At 44.3% G+C, this 23039-nt stretch overlaps 1 protein-coding gene across 18 annotated transcripts in view; it reads left to right on the forward strand.

Moving 5' to 3' along the window:
• The window catches only part of LOC135523501 (neurexin-1a), a 608692-nt gene that overhangs the window by 300667 nt on the left and 284986 nt on the right, over window positions 1-23039 (forward strand). For all 18 annotated transcript variants that reach the window (XM_064950217.1, XM_064950216.1, XM_064950219.1 and 15 more), the window contains one exon: window positions 7223-7342. In XM_064950217.1, the coding sequence (XP_064806289.1) occupies window positions 7223-7342 (120 nt within the window). The remainder of the gene's footprint in view (window positions 1-7222; window positions 7343-23039) is intronic.

The raw sequence follows: 23039 nt of genomic DNA on the forward strand, positions 1-23039 counted from the left end.
TGTTCTTTGTCTATGGACACGACCTAGTCATGTGTTCTAAATGGTCCATTGCCATACTGGCTGGCAACGTTCTTATCCCTTGCTTGCTAGCTCACCAATTACAGCTAAATAACTTACAGTCATTTCAAACAGTGCAGACAGAATAACAGCAAAGTAGATGCATTTGTTTAATCTGTTTTCTAGTGACATTTATTTGTATACATCCATAGCGATGAGCTAACGATGCGCAATTTCGCCTGGCGTAGAAAATGTGCTCTCTCATCAGGACACTTGTTCAGAGGAGCTAGCCAACAACACAGCTAACACACTCACTTCAAACTGAAGCTATAAAGACCGCAAACTAGCTGCACTTCGTTCCGTTTGACCTGTTTTCTAATGCTAGTTCTTTGCATATATCCATAAAAATGATGCTGATTCATGATTTCGACAGGCAGAGAAATGCTGCCTTCCTGTCTCTCATCTCGAATCCCGACACGTTCATTACTATGGGACATCTGGAGATCGATTTAGAATATTGAAACAATGTTGCAAATGTTGGAGAGACAAACAACAAGGTTTATACAAATCTCCCGCTGTTGTAAATTAAATGCTTGTCTAAAAGAAATGTGAGAAAATGTCTAGATGCATTTTATAGTGAAGATCAAGTTTATAAATTTCCTGGCTGGGCTGATGAGACAGTGGATTGCACAGTCAGATGGAACATAGTAAATAGGCATTTTAACATTATAGATTTAGCCGGTGGTGGCTTGTGGACTAGACACCGGCTGGAATCCGGTTTTAACCTATCTGCATTCTGGATTAGACCCAACAGTTATACTTGTCTGCAGCAGAGTACGGGATAATACAGTTATTCAAGCTTCCAAAGGAAGATACACAATAGACACATAGTGGAACAACTCCGTGTAGGTCTGAATGACTAAATCAAATCAAGTGTATTTGTCACGTGTGCCTAATAGAACAGGTGTAGACCTTAGAGTCAAATGCTTACTTACAGGCTCTAACCAATAGGGGAAAAAAGGTATTAGGTGAACAATAGGTAAGTAAAGAAATAAAACAAGAAAGGACAGTATGTGATTTCCAGTTGTTGTATTGTTATAGTTTGTATTTTATTTGAGTATTAAACCTCCCCCACCCCACCTCTCTTCAGGGCACACACATATATGTTGTTGTATTGTTATAGTTTGTATTTTATTTGAGTATTAAACCTCCCCCACCCCACCTCTCTTCAGGGCACACACATATATGTTGTTGTATTGTTATAGTTTGTATTTTATTTGAGTATTAAACCTCCTCCACCCCACCTCTCTTCAGGGCACACACATATATGTTGTTGTATTGTTATAGTTTGTATTTTATTTGAGTATTAAACCTCCCCCACCCCACCTCTCTTCGGAGCACACACATATATGTTGTTGTATTGTTATAGTTTGTATTTTATTTGAGTATTAAACCTCCACCACCCCACCTCTCTTCAGGGCACACACATATATGTTGTTGTATTGTTATAGTTTGTATTTTATTTGAGTATTAAACCTCCTCCACCCCACCTCTCTTCAGGGCACACACATATATGTTGTTGTATTGTTATAGTTTGTATTTTATTTGAGTATTAAACCTCCCCCACCCCACCTCTCTTCAGGGCACACACATATATGTTGTTGTATTGTTATAGTTTGTATTTTATTTGAGTATTAAACCTCCACCACCCCACCTCTCTTCAGGGCACACACATATATGTTGTTGTATTGTTATAGTTTGTATTTTATTTGAGTATTAAACCTCCTCCACCCCACCTCTCTTCAGGGCACACACATATATGTTGTTGTATTGTTATAGTTTGTATTTTATTTGAGTATTAAACCTCCCCCACCCCACCTCTCTTCAGGGCACACACATATATGTTGTTGTATTGTTATAGTTTGTATTTTATTTGAGTATTAAACCTCCTCCACCCCACCTCTCTTCAGGGCACACACATATATGTTGTTGTATTGTTATAGTTTGTATTTTATTTGAGTATTAAACCTCCTCCACCCCACCTCTCTTCAGGGCACACACATATATGTTGTTGTATTGTTATAGTTTGTATTTTATTTGAGTATTAAACCTCCCCCACCCCACCTCTCTTCAGGGCACACACATATATGTTGTTGTATTGTTATAGTTTGTATTTTATTTGAGTATTAAACCTCCTCCACCCCACCTCTCTTCAGGGCACACACATATATGTTGTTGTATTGTTATAGTTTGTATTTTATTTGAGTATTAAACCTCCCCCACCCCACCTCTCGTCGGAGCACACACAGATATGTTTTTGTTTCTGCAGCTTTTTTGCTACATATACATACAGTTTACATATCACACTTTACATATACATTCTACATACGTGGTACTTTTATATATACAGCAATCCAATCACTTAGCAATAATACATTACTGAACATGTGATTGTATGTCTACTAAAAGTACATTTCCGCCACTTCCTTCACCTCAAAGAACCATTAAAACGTATCCACTTGTGATGACCAGACATTCTCTTGCTTTTATTCTCCTCTCTTTTATATTTCTGAATTCATTCAAGGCTATTTCTCGATGAAGGTGTTTCGCTAAATCATTCAGCACATTCTCTCCTTTCTGCTTCCTCCTACAGGACTTACTTGACTTGTTTGTTACTTTGTCTCTCTGTCGTCTCTCCATCTTCTCCTGTCTCTGTCTGTTTCTCTCTGTTAATACAGTCTCTGACAACATTTCAGTGCTTTACTAACATCTGGTATATTTTGCCTTTTCCTTTCCTTATTGTTTCGCTGACTTGATCAAGTTTCATTGATGAAAGCTGACTTGCAAGGTAGATAGCTTCTGTTTGTTTGATACAGACCGCCCCAACCATCCACAAATCCCCCACATCCCCCAACCCTCCACAACCACCACTTCTACCTCTCTTCACATCCTCACCCCTCCACAGCCACCTCTCCACAACCACCACTTCTACCTCTCTCCACATCCTCACCTCTCCACAACCACCACTTCCATCTCTCTCCACATCCTCACCCCTCCACAACCACCACTTCCACCTCTCTTCACATCCTTCAGCCCTCCACAACCACCACTTCCACCTCTCTTCACATCCTCACCCCTCCACAACCACCACTTCCATCTCTCTTCACATCCTCACCCCTCCACAGCCACCTCTCCACAACCACCACTTCCACCTCTCTTCACATCCTCAGCCCTCCACAACCACCACTTCCACCTCTCTTCACATCCTCACCCCTCCACAACCACCACTTCTACCTCTCTTCACATCCTCACCCCTCCACAGCCACCTCTCCACAACCACCACTTCCACCTCTCTTCACATCCTCAGCCCTCCACAACCACCACTTCCACCTCTCTTCACATCCTCACCCCTCCACAGCCACCTCTCCACAACCACCACTTCCACCTCTCTTCACATCCTCAGCCCTCCACAACCACCACTTCCACCTCTCTTCACATCCTCACCCCTCCACAGCCACCTCTCCACAACCACCACTTCCACCTCTCTTCACATCCTCAGCCCTCCACAGCCACCACTTCCACCTCTCTTCACATCCTCACCCCTCCACAGCCACCTCTCCACAACCACCACTTCCACCTCTCTCCACATCCTCACCTCTCCACAACCACCACTTCCACCTCTCTTCACATCCTCAGCCCTCCACAACCACCACTTCCACCTCTCTTCACATCCTCACCCCTCCACAGCCACCTCTCCACAACCACCACTTCCACCTCTCTTCACATCCTCAGCCCTCCACAACCACCACTTCCACCTCTCTTCACATCCTCACCCCTCCACAGCCACCTCTCCACAACCACCACTTCCACCTCTCTCCACATCCTCACCTCTCCACAACCACCACTTCCATCTCTCTTCACATCCTCACCCCTCCAACTCAACTCAGGGTGTTACATCACTCCCATGTCATAAGGAATTGTCTTCAGCCCCATAGGGAATACAAGGCTCACTCACCTGTCCAATCCTAAACCGACCCCTAGATCCTATACCTCTGAGAGGATTTGACAAATGTTAGCCATATATAAATAACTCCACCTTGCCCTCTGATAGGCTAGTTGGAAGTTTCACCAAGTTTCCTATACCAATGAAATACTCTCGGATTTCCACAAGTGCATAGGGCGTAGGGTCTAGGGGACGATTCGGAAGTGGACCCCCACCACAATCTTGTATGACAGCCTATGGGTCTCTTGTTATCATCTTACAGTCACTTATGTTGTACTCACTATAGTTTATTGTATTCACTGCACTCATGTCTATTTTGTCACATATGGTATACATTTTCTATACCATTCTTTTATTGCATGGCTCATAGTCTTCCTAACAACATATACATGTTGCCCACTGTATGCATGGAATTGCACCAAATACTTATATCATTGTGCAATTTTGAATCAAAATAGATGGGGTCTTACTGTAGCTACCTCATGTTTGTAAGACAGCAATTGTTGTTACATTTGTGAAGTGTGTCAAATTGTACTTTTCTTATCAGTGTAAACACTATTATTTCAATACTATATTTGTTTTATTCAGTATTTATTGATGTTGTATATGGGGCAGTAGGATGAAAACATAAGTGTTAATTCACAAAGCATCATTCATAAGAATAACCATTTTTTATTGAATAAATTAATTAATAATTAACCATAATTAAACTGAACACTAATCATTACAACTAGTCACTACTTCCACAACCACTAAAACTAATAAAAGTGACACAAAATGTTCAATAAGATACTGTCGGCCTAATATACAACAGCATTATGGGACAAAGTAAAGTTATAAACTTCACACTTTTGAGAACTGAAATATGTAGTAGTGCATTAACTAATAGTCATATATCATTTGTAATTCACCATAATCACCATTGTAACAACATGTATCATTATCCAAGATAATCTCATTCATAATGTCAGCATAACAAACTGAACCATGCTACATAACTCTGTTTAACATCCATACTAACCCTGTGTCATTCCACTGGCATTAACACTCCCATTAGCACAGCCTACAGAGGGGCTGACTGACATGGCTGTCAGACTACAAAGCAGACTGACTAACAGCCTGGCAGACAGATGACATAGCAGACTGGCTGACAGACTGGCTGACAGACAGACAGACAGACAGACAGACAGACAGACAGACACACAGAAAGACAGACAGACAGACAGACAGACAGACAGACAGACAGACAGACAGACAGACAGGCAGACAGATGACATAACAGACTGGCTGACAGATGACATAACAGACTGGCTGACAGACAGACAGACAGACAGACAGACACACAGACAGACACACAGAAAGACAGACAGACAGACATACAGACAGGCAGACAGTGGTACAGACAGACAGACATGCAGTGGTACAGACAGACAGACAGACAGACGGACATATAGACAGCCAGGTGTATAGACAAACAGACAGACAGACAGACAGACAGACAGACAGACAGACAGACATGTGTATAGAGAAACATACAGACAGACAGACAGACAGACAGACAGACAGACAGACAGACAGACAGACAGACAGACATACAGTGGTACAGACAGACAGACAGACAGACAGACAGACAGACAGACAGACAGACAGACAGACAGACAGACAGACAAACTGACATACATACAGACAGAGGTAAAGACAGACAGACCTACAGTATTGACAGGCAGAGGCTATGAACGGTGTCTGTGACATGGTTGTTCAATGCTTATAGCTGCTGATGATGATCTTTACCTTTTTTTTGCATTACTAAAGACGACTGAAGTTTTTAGACCCTCCACAAGAGACAGACCCTCCACAAGAGACAGACCCTCCACAAGAGACAGACCCTAGCCTCGTGGTTAGAGCATTGGACTAGTAACCAAAAGGTTGCAAGTTCCTATCCCCGAGCTGACAAGGTACAAATCTGTCATTCTGCCCCTGAACAAAGTTAAATAAAGTTAAATAAACACGTGGACTGATCTAATTAACCATAACTGGTACTGTAGAATCTGTTAGAATGGGATGTGTAGGCTGACAAGCAGCAGTAGCTCCGGTATGAGGTTTTTTCATCACTGGTTATTTGGAGAAATCACAATGTCGCAGGGGTCAGCATCTTTCTCAATTTCGAAATGGGAGGGAACGTTCAACCCGTAACTTGCAAAGGAGAGGATGGAACTCCTCGTTCCCGTGCCGCTCCTCGTTTTATCATCTATTCATCTTTTCTCTTTACATGTATGGACCCAGAACCTAATCAAGCAGCTGACCAATTACATGAGACGTTAGTTCTGATTTTAGATTACCCTCTGTGTTAGATTTCTCTTGCCATGTAAAAAAATGCACGGACAGAAACATATATCTAATCACTCAGGACGTGATCGAAACCTCTGAATGCTTTTCTGATTGGTTACACCGGCTACTTTCCCTTTTCTACATTTCACCTGCGGTGTTCTTTCTTTTTGACTCAAGAAACAATCAAATGTGTTGCTATGGTTTCCCTTTCTCATAATAATGTTGGTTCTTTCCTAAAAACAGTTCTGAGGCTGTAAGAACATAATAACTGTGTGGATAAATAAGCAAAAATACCTTAAACTCACTAAAACAAAAGACAATCTCTGTAAATGCAACATAAATATTATTTAAACCTGTCTTAAAAAACTCACTGGTTGACTGTTCAATGAGTGTTTTCCGTCTCTGTATAAGTACGCGTGTGTGTGTGTGTGTGTGTGTGTGTGTGTGTGTGTGTGTGTGTGTGTGTGTCTGTGTCTGTGTCTGTGTCTGTGTCTGTGTCTGTGTCTGTGTGTGTGTGTGTGTGTGTGTGTGTGTGTGTGTGTGTGTGTGTGTGTGTGTGTGTGTGTGTGTGTGCGTGCGTGAGTGTTGTGTTCCTGTGTGTAATGTTTTTCTGTGTAGAGTATTAGTGTGTGAGAGAGATAGTGAGAGAGAGGGGGGGATAGAGGGACAGAGAGGGAAGTATTTTTGTCTCAGTATGTCATTTGTCAGTATGTAAAATGTGTTTCATACTGTATGTGGGTAAGTGGATTACAAGAATGAAGTTGGATTATGCTTTTAATCGTACTTACTTGTTTAATTCTCTCATCACATATACACATACATTTGGTCAAATCTGATCACATATTTTAAGTAATCCCTCCCTCCCCTTCCTTACCCCCCCCCCCCTGTGCACAGGCCCCAGTACAACGTGCCAGGAGGACTCATGTGCAAACCAGGGTGTGTGTCTGCAGCAGTGGGAGGGGTTCAGCTGTGATTGTAGCATGACTTCTTTCGGAGGGCCACTCTGCAACGACGGTAAGACACATTCTTACCCCTGTTTGTGTGTACTGTACACACAGCTGTACCCCCTGTCTATGTGCTCACACACTCTTCGACACGCACCCTTACCCCAATCTACTTAATACGTATATAACATAATCATATGTCCATTTAGCAGACACTTGTATCCAAGACACTTGTGACTGCACACCTATACACATCCTTCTAATGTATATCTATCTGTATTGCACACACATCTACCCCTATGTACAGTACCAGTCACAAGTTTACTGATTACAGGGTTTTTCTTTATATGTACTATTTTCTATATCAAATAACACATATGGAGTCATGTAGTAACCAAAAACTTTTTAACAAAATACAAATATACTTTATATTTGATATTCTTCAAAGTAGCCACCCTTTGTCTTGATGACAGCTGTGCACACTCTTTGCATTCTCTCAACCAGCTTCATGAGGTAGTCACCTGCAATGCATTTCAATTAACAGGTGTGCCTTGTTTCTTTCCTTCTTAATGCGTTTGAGACAATTAGTTGTGTTGTGACAAGGTAGGGGTGGTATACAGAAGATAGCACTATTTGGTAAAATATAAAGTCTATATTATGACAAGAACAGCTGAAATAAGGAAAGAGAAACAACAGTCCATCATTACTTTAAGACATGAAGGTCAGTCAATCCGGAAAATGAGAAGAACTTTGAACGTTTCTTCAAGTACAGTCGCAAAAACCATAAAGCGCTATGATGAAACTGGCTCTCATGAGGACTGCCACAGGAAAGGAACACCCAGAGTTACCTCTGCTGCAGAGGATAAGTTCATTAGAGTTACCAGCCTCAGAAATTGCAGCCCAAATTAATGCTTCATAAAGTTCAAGTAACAGACACATCTCAACATCAACTGTTCGGAGGAGACTGCGTGACTCAGGCCTTCATGGTCGAATTGCTGCAAAGAAACTACTAAAGGACACTAATAAGAAGAAGAGACTTGGGTCAAGAAACACAAACAATGGACATTAGACCGGTGGAAATCTGTGAAACGCAGAGTACGTGAACGGATGCTCTCCGCATGTGTGGTTCCCACAATGAAGTATGGAGGAAGAGGTGTGATTGTGTGGGGGTGCTTTGCTGGTGACACTGTCAGTGATTTGTTTAGAATTCAAGGCTCACCTAACCAGCATGGCAACCACAGCACTCTGCAGTGATACGCCATCCCATCTTGCGCTTGGTGGGACTATCATTTGTTTTTCAACAGGACAATGACCCAAAACACCTCCAGGCTGTGTAAGGGCTATTTGATCAAGAAGGAGAGTGATGGAGTGCTGTATCAGATGACCTGGCCTCCAACCGATTGAGATGGTTTGGGATGAGTTGGACCGCAGAGTAAAGGAAAAGCCGCCAACAAGTGCTTCAGCATTCCAGTTGAAGCTGGTTGAGAGAATGCACAACACTCATCAAGGCAAAGGGTGGCTACTTTGAAGAATCTCAAATATAAAATATATTCTGATTTGTTTCACTCTTTTTTGGTGACTACATTCATAGTTTTAATGTCTTCATTATTCATTTACAATGTAGGAAATAGTAAAAATAAAGAAAAACCCTTGAATGAGTAGGTGTGTCCTAGGTTTTGACTGGTACTGTATGTATCTTCATTTGAGCCAGTTTGCTACATCAGGAAAATAATCATTCAGCATCAGGAAATGTGAATTATTATGTGGATTATAATTCATGGAGATTTTTGTAGGGGTTGGTACATTTTTTATAAGGGGAAATCAAGTCTGAAATGTCAAAGTGGAAAGCCTTTTAAAATGGTACACATTTTAAATTAAGATCCTGCATATGTACATACATGCATACTGTAATGTACACTGCAACCTATATAGGACTATATTTTGTCCGTTTTGACATCTTTTGTTGTACACCCGCGCAAAACACACTTCAAGTCTGCCTTCACTAAAGGCTTGCTATAAATTCCACATTGCATACATGAAGTTCCATACATTGAGTTCCATACATTGAATTCCATATATATTGTATCTTGACTGAGTAGCATTTGTGCCAGAAGTGTTGACTAAAGGTAAGTGTTGTCATCGTCAGGGTGGCAACAATGAACAAGTCCATTTGGAACATTGGAAACCACTTTCTTCTCCCGTACTGTCACTTTAGTACTAAAGTACATGAGAACCTCTCTGTTTTCATTAGAAGTTATTATTTTCCATGTGGACTCTGACACTATAAATGAGAACACTTCTGTCCTATACTTGTACATGCTGCGTTTGACAACTCATTGGCAATTATTATATTACTGTTATCCACTGTGTGCAGCACTTTACCTGACAGCAATAGAGGCCTGGAGGACACAGCAGGAATTTACCTGACAGCAATAGAGGCCTGGAGGACACAGCAGGAATTTACCTGACAGCAATAGAGGCCTGGAGGACACAGCAGGAATTTACCTGACAGCAATAGAGGCCTGGTGGCCTGGACGCAGCTCATTGCTGCTTTGGATTGTTTCACTCTTTCATTTCTCCCACCAGTAGATTTGATGTGGCATTACACAACATGTCAAAAGAACATAACATATATTATGAGGTGAGAGCTATGAGGTGTGACTGAATGGACATTTGGGAAGGTGCTTACTCATATTAAAGACTGTTCCTGCATCTCAAATGGCACCCTATTCCCTAGTGCACTACATTTCATCAGGGTTTCTCAAAACTAGTGCACTATATAGGGAATGGGGTGACATTTGGAATGCACACTAGAGAATGAGGAGAAAGGGGGGATGTTGTCTTATTAATGATAAGCCCTAGAGAGAAGGGGACGGCAATACTGGGAGAATGTGGGAATGCTTGCATTAATCCTGCCAAATAGCCTGCTGTCTTATGCAAAATATGCACGAGGCACAAGGGGAGAGTGTGCAGTGGTTATTATTTCCTCTGTGGTGGTTTACACTGCAATGGGTGAATGGAGGAAACTGCTGAACAGCACTTTAGGAGAGAGAGAGAGAGAGAGAGAGAGAGAGAGAGAGAGAGAGAGAGAGAGAGAGAGAGAGAGAGAGAGAGAGAGAGAGAGAGAGAGAGAGAGAGAGAGAGAGAGAGAGAGAGAGAGAGAGAGAGAGAGAGAGAGAGAGAGAGAGAGAGAGAGAGAGAGAGAGAGAGAGAGAGAGAGAGAGAGAGAGAGAGAGAGAGAGAGAGAGAGAGACAAAAGTAAGTGAGGGGGCACTCTGTGGATGGAGCTAGGGCTGTACTGTAGACGACACACAAATGAGGGAGGAGCAGGGCAGCATAGATGGCAATACACTGCTCAAAAAAATAAAGGGAACACTTAAACAACACAATGTAACTCCAAGTCAATCACACTTCTGTGAAATCAAACTGTCCACTTAGGAAGCAACACTGATTGACAATAAATGTCATATGCTGTTGTGCAAATGGAATAGACAACAGGTGGAAATGATAGGCAATTAGCAAGACACCCCCAATAAAGGAGTGGTTTTGCAGGTGGGGATCACAGACCACTTCTCAGTTCCTATGCTTCCTGGCTGATGTTTTGGTCACTTTTGAATGCTGGCGGTGCTTTCACTCTAGTGGTAGCATGAGACGGAGTCTACAACCCACACAAGTGGCTCAGGTAGTGCAGCTCATCCAGGATGGAACATCAATGCGAGCTGTGGCAAGAAGGTTTGCTGGATCTGTGGAGCAGACATGGAGCATCAAATCAAATCAAATGTTATTTGTCACATACACATGGATAGCAGATGTTAATGCGAGTGTAGCGAAATGCTTGTGCTTCTAGTTCCGACAATGCAGTAATAACCAACAAGTAATCTAACTAACAATTCCTAAACTACTGTCTTATACACAGTGTAAGGGGATAAAGAATATGTACATGAGGATATATGAATGAGTGATGGTACAGAGCAGCATAGGCAAGATACAGTAGATGGTATCGAGTACAGTATATACATATGAGATGAGTATGTAAACAAAGTGGCATAGTTAAAGTGGCTAGTGATACATGTATTACATAAGGATGCAGTCGATGATATAGAGTACAGTATATACGTATGCATATGAGATGAATAATGTAGGGTAAGTAACATTATATAAGGTAGCATTGTTTAAAGTGGCTAGTGATATATTTACATCATTTCCCATCAATTCCCATTATTAAAGTGGCTGGAGTTGAGTCAGTGTCAGTGTGTTTGCAGCAGCCACTCAATGTTAGTGGTGGCTGTTTAACAGTCTGATGGCTTTGAGATAGAAGCTGTTTCTCGGTCCCAGCTTTGATGCACCTGTACTGACCTCGCCTTCTGGATGATAGCGGGGTGAACAGGCAGTGGCTCGGGTGGTTGATGTCCTTGATGATCTTTATGGCCTTCCTGTAACATCGGGTGGTGTAGGTGTCCTGGAGGGCAGGCAGTTTGCCCCCAGTGATGCGTTGTGCAGACCTCAATACCCTCTGGAGAGCCTTGCGGTTGAGGGCGGAGCAGTTGCCGTACCAGGCGGTGATACTGCCCGCCAGGATGCTCTCGATTGTGCATCTGTAGAAGTTTATGAGTGCTTTTGGTGACAATCCGAAATTCTTCAGCCTCCTGAGGTTGAAGAGGTGCTGCTGCGCCTTCTTCACGATGCTGTCTGTGTGAGTGGACCAATTCAGTTTGTCTGTGATGTGTATGCCGAGGAACTTAAAACTTGCTACTCTCTCCACTACTGTTCCATCGATGTGGATAAGGGGGTGTTCCCTCTGCTGTTTCCTGAAGTCCACAATCATCTCCTTAGTTTTGTTGACATTGAGTGTGAGGTTATTTTCCTGACACCACACTCCGAGGGCCCTCACCTCCTCCCTGTAGGCCGTCTCGTCGTTGTTGGTAATCAAGCCTACCACTGTTGTGTCGTCCGGAAACTTGATGATTGAGTTGGAGGCGTGCGTGGCCACGCAGTCGTGGGTGAACAGGGAGTACAGGAGAGGGCTCAGAACGCACCCTTGTGGGGCCCCAGTGTTGAGGATCAGCGGGGAGGAGATGTTGTTACCTACCCTCACCACCTGGGGGCGGCCCGTCAGGAAGTCCAGTACCCAGTTGCACAGGGCGGGGTCGAGACCCAGGGTCTCGAGCTTGATGACGATCTTGGAGGGTACTATGGTGTTGAATGCCGAGCTGTAGTCGATGAACAGCATTCTCACATAGGTATTCCTCTTGTCCAGATGGGTTAGGGCAGTGTGCAGTGTGGTTGAGATTGCATCGTCTGTGGACCTATTTGGGCGGTAAGCAAATTGGAGTGGGTCTAGGGTGTCAGGTAGGGTGGAGGTGATATGGTCCTTGACTAGTCTCTCAAAGCACTTCATGATGACGGAAGTGAGTGCTACGGGGCGGTAGTCGTTTAGCTCAGTTACCTTAGCTTTCTTGGGAACAGGAACAATGGTGGCCCTCTTGAAGCATGTGGGAACAGCAGACTGGTATAGGGATTGATTGAATATGTCCGTACACACACCAGCCAGCTGGTCCTCGCATGCTCTGAGGGCGCGGCTGGGGATGCCGTCTGGGCCTGCAGCCTTGCGAGGGTTAACACGTTTAAATGTTTTACTCACCTCGGCTGCAGTGAAGTAGAGACCACATGTTTCCGTTGCAGGCCGTGTCAGTGGCACTGTATTGTCCTCAAAGCGGGCAAAAAAGTTATTTAGTCTGCCTGGGAGCAAGACATCCTGGTCCGTGACTGGGCTGGATTTCTTTCTGTAGTCCGTGATTGACTGTAGACCCTGCCACATGCCTCTTGTGTCTGAGCCATTGAATTGAGATTCTACTTTGTCTCTGTACTGACGCTTAGCTTGTTTGATAGCCTTGCGGAGGGAATAGCTGCACTGTTTGTACTCGGTCATGTTACCAGACACCTTGCCCTGATTAAAAGCAGTGGTTCGCGCTTTCAGTTTCACGCGAATGCTGCCATCAATCCACGGTTTCTGGTTAGGAATGTTTTAATTGTTGCTATGGGAACGACATCTTCAACGCACGTTCTAATGAACTCGCACACCGAATCAGCGTATTCGTCAATGTTGTTATCTGACGCAATACGAAACATGTCCCAGTCCACGTGATGGAAGCAGTCTTGGAGTGTGGAGTCAGCTTGGTCGGACCAGCGTTGGACAGACCTCAGCGTGGGATGTTCTTGTTTTAGTTTTTGTCTGTAGGCAGGTATCAGCAAAATGGAGTCGTGGTCAGCTTTTCCGAAAGGGGGGCGGGGCAGGGCCTTATATGCATCGCGGAAGTTAAAGTAACAGTGATCCAAGGTTTTTCCACCCCTGGTTGCGCAATCGATATGCTGATAAAATTTAGGGAGTCTTGTTTTCAGATTAGCCTTGTTAAAATCCCCAGCAACAATGAATGCAGCCTCCGGATAAATGGTTTCCAGTTTGCAAAGAGTTAAATAAAGTTCGTTCAGAGCCATCGATGTGTCTGCTTGGGGGGGGGATATATACGGCTGTGATTATAATCGAAGAGAATTCTCTTGGTAGATAATGCGGTCAACATTTGATTGTGAGGAATTCTAAATCAGGTGAACAGAAGGATTTGAGTTCCTGTATGTTTCTTTCATCGCACCATGTCTCGTTAGCCATAAGGCATACGCCCCCACCCCTCTTCTTACCAGAAAGGTGTTTGTTTCTGTCGGCGCGATGCGTGGAGAAACCCGTTGGCTGCACCGCTTCGGATAACGTCTCTCAAGTGAGCCATGTTTCCGTGATGCACAGAACGTTACAGTCTCTGATGTCCCTCTGGAATGCTACCCTTGCTCGGATTTCATCAACCTTGTTGTCAAGAGACTGGACATTGGCAAGAAGAATGCTAGGGAGTGGTGCACGGTGTGCCCATCTCCATAGTCTGACCAGAAGACCGCCTCGTTTCCCTCTTTTTCGGAGTCGTTTTTTTGGGTCGCTGCATGCGATCCATTCCGTTGTCCTGTTTGTAAGGCAGAACACAGGATCCGCGTCGCGAAAAACATATTCTTGGTCGTACTGATGGTGAGTTGACGCTGATCTTATATACAGTAGTTCTTCTCGACTGTATGTAATGAAACCTAAGATGACCTGGGGTACTAATGTAAGAAATAACACGTAAAAAAAACAAAAAACTGCATAGTTTCCTAGGAACGCAAAGCGAGGCGGCCATCTCTGTCGGCGCCGGAAGTGCAGCATGGAGGCTCTACCAGGAGACAGGCCAGTACATCAGGAGACGTGGAGGAGGCCGTAGGAGGGCAACAACCCAGCAGCAGGACCGTTACCTCCAACTTTGTGCAAGGAGGAGCAGGAGGAGCACTGCCAGAGCCCTGCAAAATTACCTCCAGCGGCCACAAATGTGCATGTCTGCTCAAACGGTCAGAAACAGACTCCATGAGGGTGGTAAATGAGGGCCCGACGTCCATAGGTGGGGGTTGAGCTTACAGCCCAACACCGTGCAGTACGTTTGGCATTTGCCAGAGAACACCAAGATTGGCAAATTCGCCACTGGCGCCCTGTACTCTTCACAGATGAAAGCAGGTTCACACTAAGCACATGTGACAGACGTGACAGAGTCTGGAGACGCCGTGGAGAACATTCTGCTGCCTGCAACATCCTCCAGCATGACCGGTTTGGCGGTGGGTCAGTCATGGTGTGGGGTGGCATTTCTTTGGGGGGTTGCACAGCCCTCCATGTGCTCGCCAGAGGTAGCCTGACTGCCATTAGGTACCGAGATGAGATCCTCAGAACCCTTGTGAGACCATATGCTGATGCGGTTGGCCCTGGGTTCCTCCTAATGCAAGACAATGCTAGACCTCATGTGGCTGGAGTGTGTCAGCAGTTCTTGCAAGAGGAAGGCATTGATGCTATGGACTGGCCCGCCCGTTCCCCAGACCTGAATCCAATTGAGCACATCTGGGACATCATGTCTCGCTCCATCCACCAACGCCACGTTGCACCACAGACTGTGCAGGAGTTGGCAGATGCTTTAGTCCAGGTCTGGGAGGAGATCCCTCAGGAGACCATCCGCCACCTCATCAGGCGCATGCCCAGGCGTTGTAGAGAGGTCATACAGGCACGTGGAGGCCACACACACGACTGAGCTTCATTTTGACTTGTTTTAAGGACATTACATCAAAGTTGGATCAGCCTGTTGTGTGGTTTTCCACTTTAATTTTGAGTGTGACTCCAAAGCCAGACCTCCATGGGTTGATAAATTTGATTTCCATTGAGAATTTTTGTGTGATTTTGTTGTCAGCACACATTCAACTATGTAAAGAAAAAAGTATTTAATAAGAATATTTCATTTATTCAGATCTAGGATGTGTTATTTTAGTGTTCCCTTTATTTTTTTGAGCAGTGTATATTCCCTGCCATGCAGCTGCCAACCAGATAAGAAGCTTCTCTCTTTTGTTATCAGGGAAGAGAGCATTAATAGATTTCAGCGTTGGCGCACCCCTCTCTACCCCAGACAGTCATTCAAATTTGCACAAAATGTACATCTCTCCTGTTATCTCCCTCTCGTTTTCTTGCTCTCGATTTCAGTCTTTTATAACATTCTCTCTCCCTCTCCCTCTCCCAAGCTCTTTCTCCTTTCCCTCTCCCTTTCTCCTCATTCATTTATTCCTCTTCATCCTAAGCACTGTCTTTGGTCTGAGAGTTATACTTCATGGCAGGGTTGTGAATGAGGAGGTGTTGAGAGAGATCTATCTATGAAGGCCAAGCATCTCCAGGTGGACCCCGGCCCTGTTCATTTAAAAGACAGGAAAACGCTGGCATGGCCCCCTTCTGTTCCTTTCCCTTTTCTCTTCTATATCATCCATAGTCATCCAGCGAGGTGTGTGTGTGTGTGTGTGTGTGTGTGTGTGTGTGTGTGTGTGTGTGTGTGTGTGTGTGTGTGTGTGTGTGTGTGTGTGTGTGTGTGTGTGTGTGTGTGTGTGTGTGTGTGTGTGAGTGCGAGTGCGAGTGCGAGTGCGAGTGCGAGTGCGAGTGCGAGTGCGAGTGCGAGTGCGAGTGCATGTCTCAGCAGGTAGAGTCCTCTAGTTGGGGCATAATGCATGTCCTGTAGCCAGTGGGATGGCAGGTTTACACACAGGAAGCATTCCTGACAACACATCTGGATATTTTCTTCCCACAGCAGTAAATGAGCTACTTCTCTGGGCCTGACTGGTACGCACACACACACCATTGACACGCACACAACAGAATGTGACTTATCTGTATATTGTGTGTGTGTGTGCGAGCATGTGTGTTTTTCATTTCACAGAGAGAGAGAGAGAGAGAGAGAGAGAGAGAGAGAATTTTAAGCATCTCAAGAGCAAGAGGGGTAGTTCTGTTAGGTCATCTATAGATGCTTTACAGATGATCAGATTATCACCAAAGTATCTGTTGATAAGCTACTGCTTGCTAAGGTTACGGTTAGAGTTAGGGTTAGGTTTTGAATAACCTTTAACCCTAAGGGTTAAGGTTAGGGCTAGGGTTAGGAAAGGAAGGCCCTGAAAGTCGTTAAAAACTCCAGCCACCCAAGCCATAGACTGTTCTCTTTGCTTCTGCACGGCAAGTGGTTCTGGTGCATCAAGTCTGACACCATCAGGCTCCTGAACAGCTTCTATCCCATATTTAGATGCTAAATATCTAACTAAATAGCAAACAGAATGGCTTTGTATGAACTTTTTGTTTTGTTTTGCACTGTGTCTGTGGGGTCCTACACACTCAAGCACACTGACACTCTAACACACACACAGACTCACACACATAAACACTCACAGGGCCCTACACACTCAAGCACACTGACACTCTAACACACACACAGACTCACACACATAAACACTCACTCTATCATTTGCTCACAAACACATAATATGCACATACATTTATAGTGACTCAACACACACACACACACACACACACACACACACACACACACACACACACACACACACACACACACACACACACACACACACACACCCACTCATATACACTCATCATATACGCTGCTACGACTCTGTTTATCATATATCCTGATGCCTAGTCACCTTACCCCTGTACATATCTAACCCTCTCACTCCACTGGAACTGGAACTGACCCTGTATGTACTATGGTTACGTACTTCCTCATGTCTTTTTGTTCTACCGTAAGTTATTTTTAGTTTTACACGGTTAGCGATTACTGCATTATTGGGGTTAGAGCTTGGAAGAAAGGCATTTCCCTGTACTTGTCCACGTGCCATAAAAAAAGGTTAGGATTAGGGTAAGGGATAAGTTTAGGGTTAGAGCTAGGATTTGGAGTAGCAGATAGTTAGTTGATAGTCTGTAGAGGATGGACTTACAAAGAAATTGTTATCAGAGAGAGAAATAATGACAAAGAAATATATAATGAGTGAATGAGTGAAAGAGAGAGAGAGGAATGAAAGAACAATAGAAGTATATCAATGGGAAACAACATTTTTACAAGGTTCATTTGCGTAAGCTGAGATGCAGAGCAGCCATTTTACGATGAAGCCAAAAAGTATTTGAAGAGAAGGAGATATGTGTCACAAATGGCACCCTATTCTCTAGTGCACTGCTTTTGACCAGGATCCACAGGGTATCCCAATAGGCACTGATCAAAAGTAATGCTCTATAAAGGGAATAGAGTGCCATTTGGGACTCATCCGAGGAGTGCAGCACTAGGCACCATTTCTGAGATCTCTCTGGTGGGTCGTCATGGGCACCCTGCCTCGTTGAGACGGCGAGAAACTCCATTTCACAGTCCCTGGTCCCCATCCCAATCACAATCCTGAGTTGTACTGCATGATGATGCGACATACACACACACATACACACACACACACACACACACACACACACACACACACACACACACACACACACACACACACACACACACACACACACACACACACACACACACACACACACACACACATATATGAACATACACACACATACAAACATATGAGCACACACATATTTGTGGAGCAGCTGTCAATCATACAGCATGGGGTGCGGGAAATATAATGTAATATCTGGTGGTGATAGCAACATCTCATCATTTCACTATCAGACATGGGAATTCAGCCTCATACCACAGTGTGTGTATTCTAAATGGCTCCCTATACATTGTATATTGCACTACTTTTGACCAGTGCACATAGTGCACTACATCCCGAAAAGGATGCCAATTGGGATGCAGAAAATGATCAACGCTTCACTTTAACAAGTGCAGTAGTGTGAATCGATAGGAAGACACAGGGGGCCAATGCCATGGAGACAACTCATGGGGTAGGTTCTCATTTGGGGGTCTGGCCCAGTCATTGGAGGTAAAGATAGAGCCTATTTCTAACATCTTACACTCTCCATTAGGTCCTCATTACATTTACATTTTAGGCATTTCGGAAACGCTCTTATCCAGTGTCTTACAGAAGCATTTAGGGTTAAGTGTCTTGCTCAAGGGCACATCAACAGATTTTTCACATGGTCGGGGATTCGAACCAGCGACATTTCAGTTACTGTCCCAATGTTCTAACTGCTAGGCTACCGCTCTTCTGTCTTCCAGATTGTACAAGTTCAGTAATAGAAGGCAGAAGGAAGATGATTGGGAAATGTCTGAAGGAAAGCCACATAAGCGTGTCACCTCGTTTTTGTTCAATATGAAACAAAGTCAAATAAGTGTCATAACAGCCTTCGTTCAGTCTAACACATCGTTATGTTATCATGCTGTGGGACACCTGCTGTGGACAGAAATAGTTTATTTCACAGTCTGGGTTTTCCAACGAGGAGCAACTAGGCTTTACCATAGAGAAGTAATTCAGTTGACTGGTTGGGAGGGATGACTGGTTGGCTGGCACACTCAGAGCCTCACTCGGCACACACACACTCACACACACACACATACACACACACACACACACACACACGCACACACGCACACACGCACACACGCACGCACACACACGCACACACACACAGACACTCCAGAACCCATCATTTGAGTCACCCCAGCAGAGTGGAGATTTGGAGGTCAAGGCCACAGTAAAATGGCTTTCCATTCCTTCCACTGAGATGGACAGCGACAAAGAGAGAATAGACGTCCCAAATGGCACCCTATTCCTTATGCAGTGCACTACATTTGACCCAGTCCCATAGGGCTATGGTCAAAAGTAGTGCAGTATGTAGGGAATAGGGTGTCATTTGGGTGAACACAGATCAGCAGGGAGCCAGCCTATTAAGAATAAGTGTCTCCTCTCTCTTCTTCTCTGTCTTTCACCATGGAGAGAAAGAACCGGAAAAGTACAGTGATGTGGTTACCCACAAACCTCTATGGCTATGTCCTATAGGGTTCTAGTCAAAAGTAGTGCACTTTATAGGGAATAGGGTGCCATTTGGGATGCACACCCTCTCCCCTTTCTCCTCTCTCTTGTCTTCAACCCACTCATCGGACAACCTGGCCAATGAAAAGGTCCTAATTGACACTTGTATTGTGAGGCCTGTTTCGGATGCTGTGCATCGCTGGTGGGAGATTGCATGTAATGACTTTAAGTCTCTCCAAAGGAAGTCCAATTTCCATGAAACCCTTTCCACTGTCACTGAGGAGAGAGTGGCTTTTCCTTTAGCTGTTCCTGTCCCTATCACACCTCACCATGTCACCCAGAGAGCAGGATGTAACCACCAGCCTTGTTCTAACCTGGTCACTGAAAGAGGCAAAGCAGAAGCTTAATGTACCAAACTCTGCTTACTGCAGCCGTCTGCTTTAAAGACTTCTGTACTACTGTGTAACTGATTACCTCACAATTAGAATTGAACAGGAGAGAGGATGGCCACATGAGTTTGGAGAAAGGCTGGTACTACTGTACTTATTCAAAGGTGGTGTGTGTGTGTACTTTTTGTCTGTGTGTGCATGCATGTATGGATGTGTGTGTCTGTATATGTCACTAAAGCTTCCGTGTAGTCTAGTCCTTCTGAGGGATTTAAGCGTTGCGGTGGTCAAGTGTCTGAGCTTAATACATACAGACAATTGGGATGGTGTGTGTGTGTGTTTAGCTGTTCAGTCTAAAGTGGGTCGTGAAAGGGCTAGAGGGTTGGGTAGTGGGTATGGCCAGACCATCCACGCGATCTCCGCCTCGCTTCGCTACCCCTCTAACACACATACACTGGCCGTCCCCGCCACACCACCCAGTAAGCCTGAGAGCTAAGGCCATTAGTGCCATGTCAATATTGTATCAACAGTGGTGATTGTGTTGCGTGGTTGGGGGACTCTGCCCTCGGCCTCCCCTGCTCTCTCCTCTCCACCACCCTCAGTCTATTTCCTATCCATGTCTAAGTCTCGTTCCTTCCTTTATTTCCTATCCTTTTGAGGATTGTCTTTCTGCATGGCCTGCTGGGTAAGTGGCGCTATAAGCAGACGTCTTATTGGATGGTGATTGTGTAATTGTTTAGGATGTACAGTACATAGTGGTGCATTGCCTTTCTGTTAGGACTGTATAGAGAGGTTAAATGACAGAAAACTTGATGTAGTCTGGGAAAAAGTGTCTACATGCTTGTCAAATATACTGAACAAAAATATAAATGCAACATGTAAAGTGTGGGTCCCATGTTTCATGAGCTGAAATATAAAATCGCAGAAATATTTCATATGCACAAAAAGCTTATTTCTCAGCTTATACATCATTACACAGGTGCACCTTGTGTTGGGGAAAATAAAAGTGTGCGGTATTGTCACACAACACAATGCCACAGATGTCTCAAGTTTTGAGGGATATTGTGCAACTCTCATGCTGACTGCAGGAACATACACCAGAGCTGTTGCAATAGATTTTAATGTTCATTTCTCTAAAACAAGACGCCTCCAACATCGTTTTAGAGAATTTGGCAGTATGTACAACTGGCATACTGCCAAGACCAACTGTAACAACGGCAGCCCGGGACCTCCACATCTGGCTTCTTCACCTGCGAGATCGTCTGAGACCAGCCACCCAGACAGCTGATGAAGCTGAGGAATATTTTTATCCGTAATGTCCTGGCTCCCAAGTGGGTGGGCCTACGCCCTTCTAGGCCCACCCATGGCTGCGCCCCTGCCCAGTCATGTGAAATCCATAGATTAGGGCCTAATGAATTCATTTCAATTGACTGATTTCCTTACATGAACTGTAACTCAGTAAAATCTTTAAATTGTTGCATGCTGTGTTTATTTTTTTGTTCAGTATATGAATGGGAGTACAGACAAACACAGGCAATGTGCCAGTTCCACTCGAGAACAGAAGCTGATCTAGCCAAGACTCCACTCAACCTTTAGACACTTACTATGCTGTAACAGACTCCAACACATCTCTGATAAGTGAAGCATTCATGGCACATTTTCTAGTTCATGGAATTGGAGAGGACTTACACCAAAGCACAAACACAAGGACACAGATTTATACACTTTATTCTCTTGGGAGTCTTACAAGGATTTAGGCACTTTGTTAGGACTCAATCAGTATGAGTGGACACCCAGTCGTGAGACCAAGGAGACATAGTGTGTGTGTACGTGAGCGTGCGTGTGTGTGTGTGTGTGTGTGTCATGTCAGAGGGAAATAACTTGTCTCTGTAGTGTTGACCCTTTAAATACAACGCTGCAAAACAAATCTATTTGTGTGAGAAATATTGGGGTCTCGGTCAGTGTGTGTCTGTTGAATGCTTGGGCTAGCTTTGAGATGGCATTGTGCCTAAAATGTATGTGAAAAACGTACTTAAGTGCTTGTCGTGCATTCACTTCAATTCCATCTCCCCCTAATGGTACTGTATTCACATCAAACACACACACACACACACACACACACACACACACACACACACACACACACACACACACACACACACACACACACACACACACACACACACACACACACACACACACACACACACACACATAGTCATACAGGCATAGAGTGCAGACACAAACACACTGTCCATGACTCATCTTCATAGCTTCTTGTTGTACACTTCGAACAAAGAACTAAAACCTAAAATGTCCTCATAGGAAAACCCTTTTGAAGAACCCTTTATGGTTCCAGATATAACCCTTTTAAGTTCAATGTTGAAACCTTAACACAGAGGGTTCTACATGGAAGCCAAAAGGGTTCTACCTGCAACCAAAAAGGTTCTCCTATGAGGACAGCCGAACATCTTAAGCGTGTTCTCTGCTACACTAAGCAGCACTACGTGACTGAATGAGTGACTGACTGAATGTGTGACTGAAAGAGTGAGTGACTGAATGAGTGACTGACTGAATGCGTGACTGAAAGAGTGAGTGACTGAATGAGTGATTGAATGAATGAGTGAGTAAGTGACTGACTGAATGAGTGATTGAATGAATGAGTGAGTAAGTGACTGAATGAGTGAGTGACTGAATGAGTGAAGAAGTGAATGAGTGTCTGAATGAGTCGGTGACTGAATTAGTGACTGAATGAGTGACTGAATGGGTGACTGAATGGGTGACTGAATGGGTGAGTGACTGAATGAGTTAATGTATGAGTGAATGACTCTATGACTCTCTCTCTCTCTCTTCACCTCTCTCACCCTCTGTCTTCCTCTCTCTCTTTCCCTCCCTCTCACTCTCTCTCTCTCTCTCTCTGTCTCTCTCTCTTCCTCTCTCTTCCTCTCTCTCTCTCTCTCTCTCTCTCTCTCTCCCCACCCTCCCTCCCTCTCTCTCTCTCTTCACCTCTCTCTCTCTCTCTCT

Source organism: Oncorhynchus masou, chromosome 31 (genome assembly GCF_036934945.1).
Source record: "Oncorhynchus masou masou isolate Uvic2021 chromosome 31, UVic_Omas_1.1, whole genome shotgun sequence".
Classification (NCBI taxonomy): Eukaryota; Metazoa; Chordata; class Actinopteri; order Salmoniformes; family Salmonidae; genus Oncorhynchus; species Oncorhynchus masou.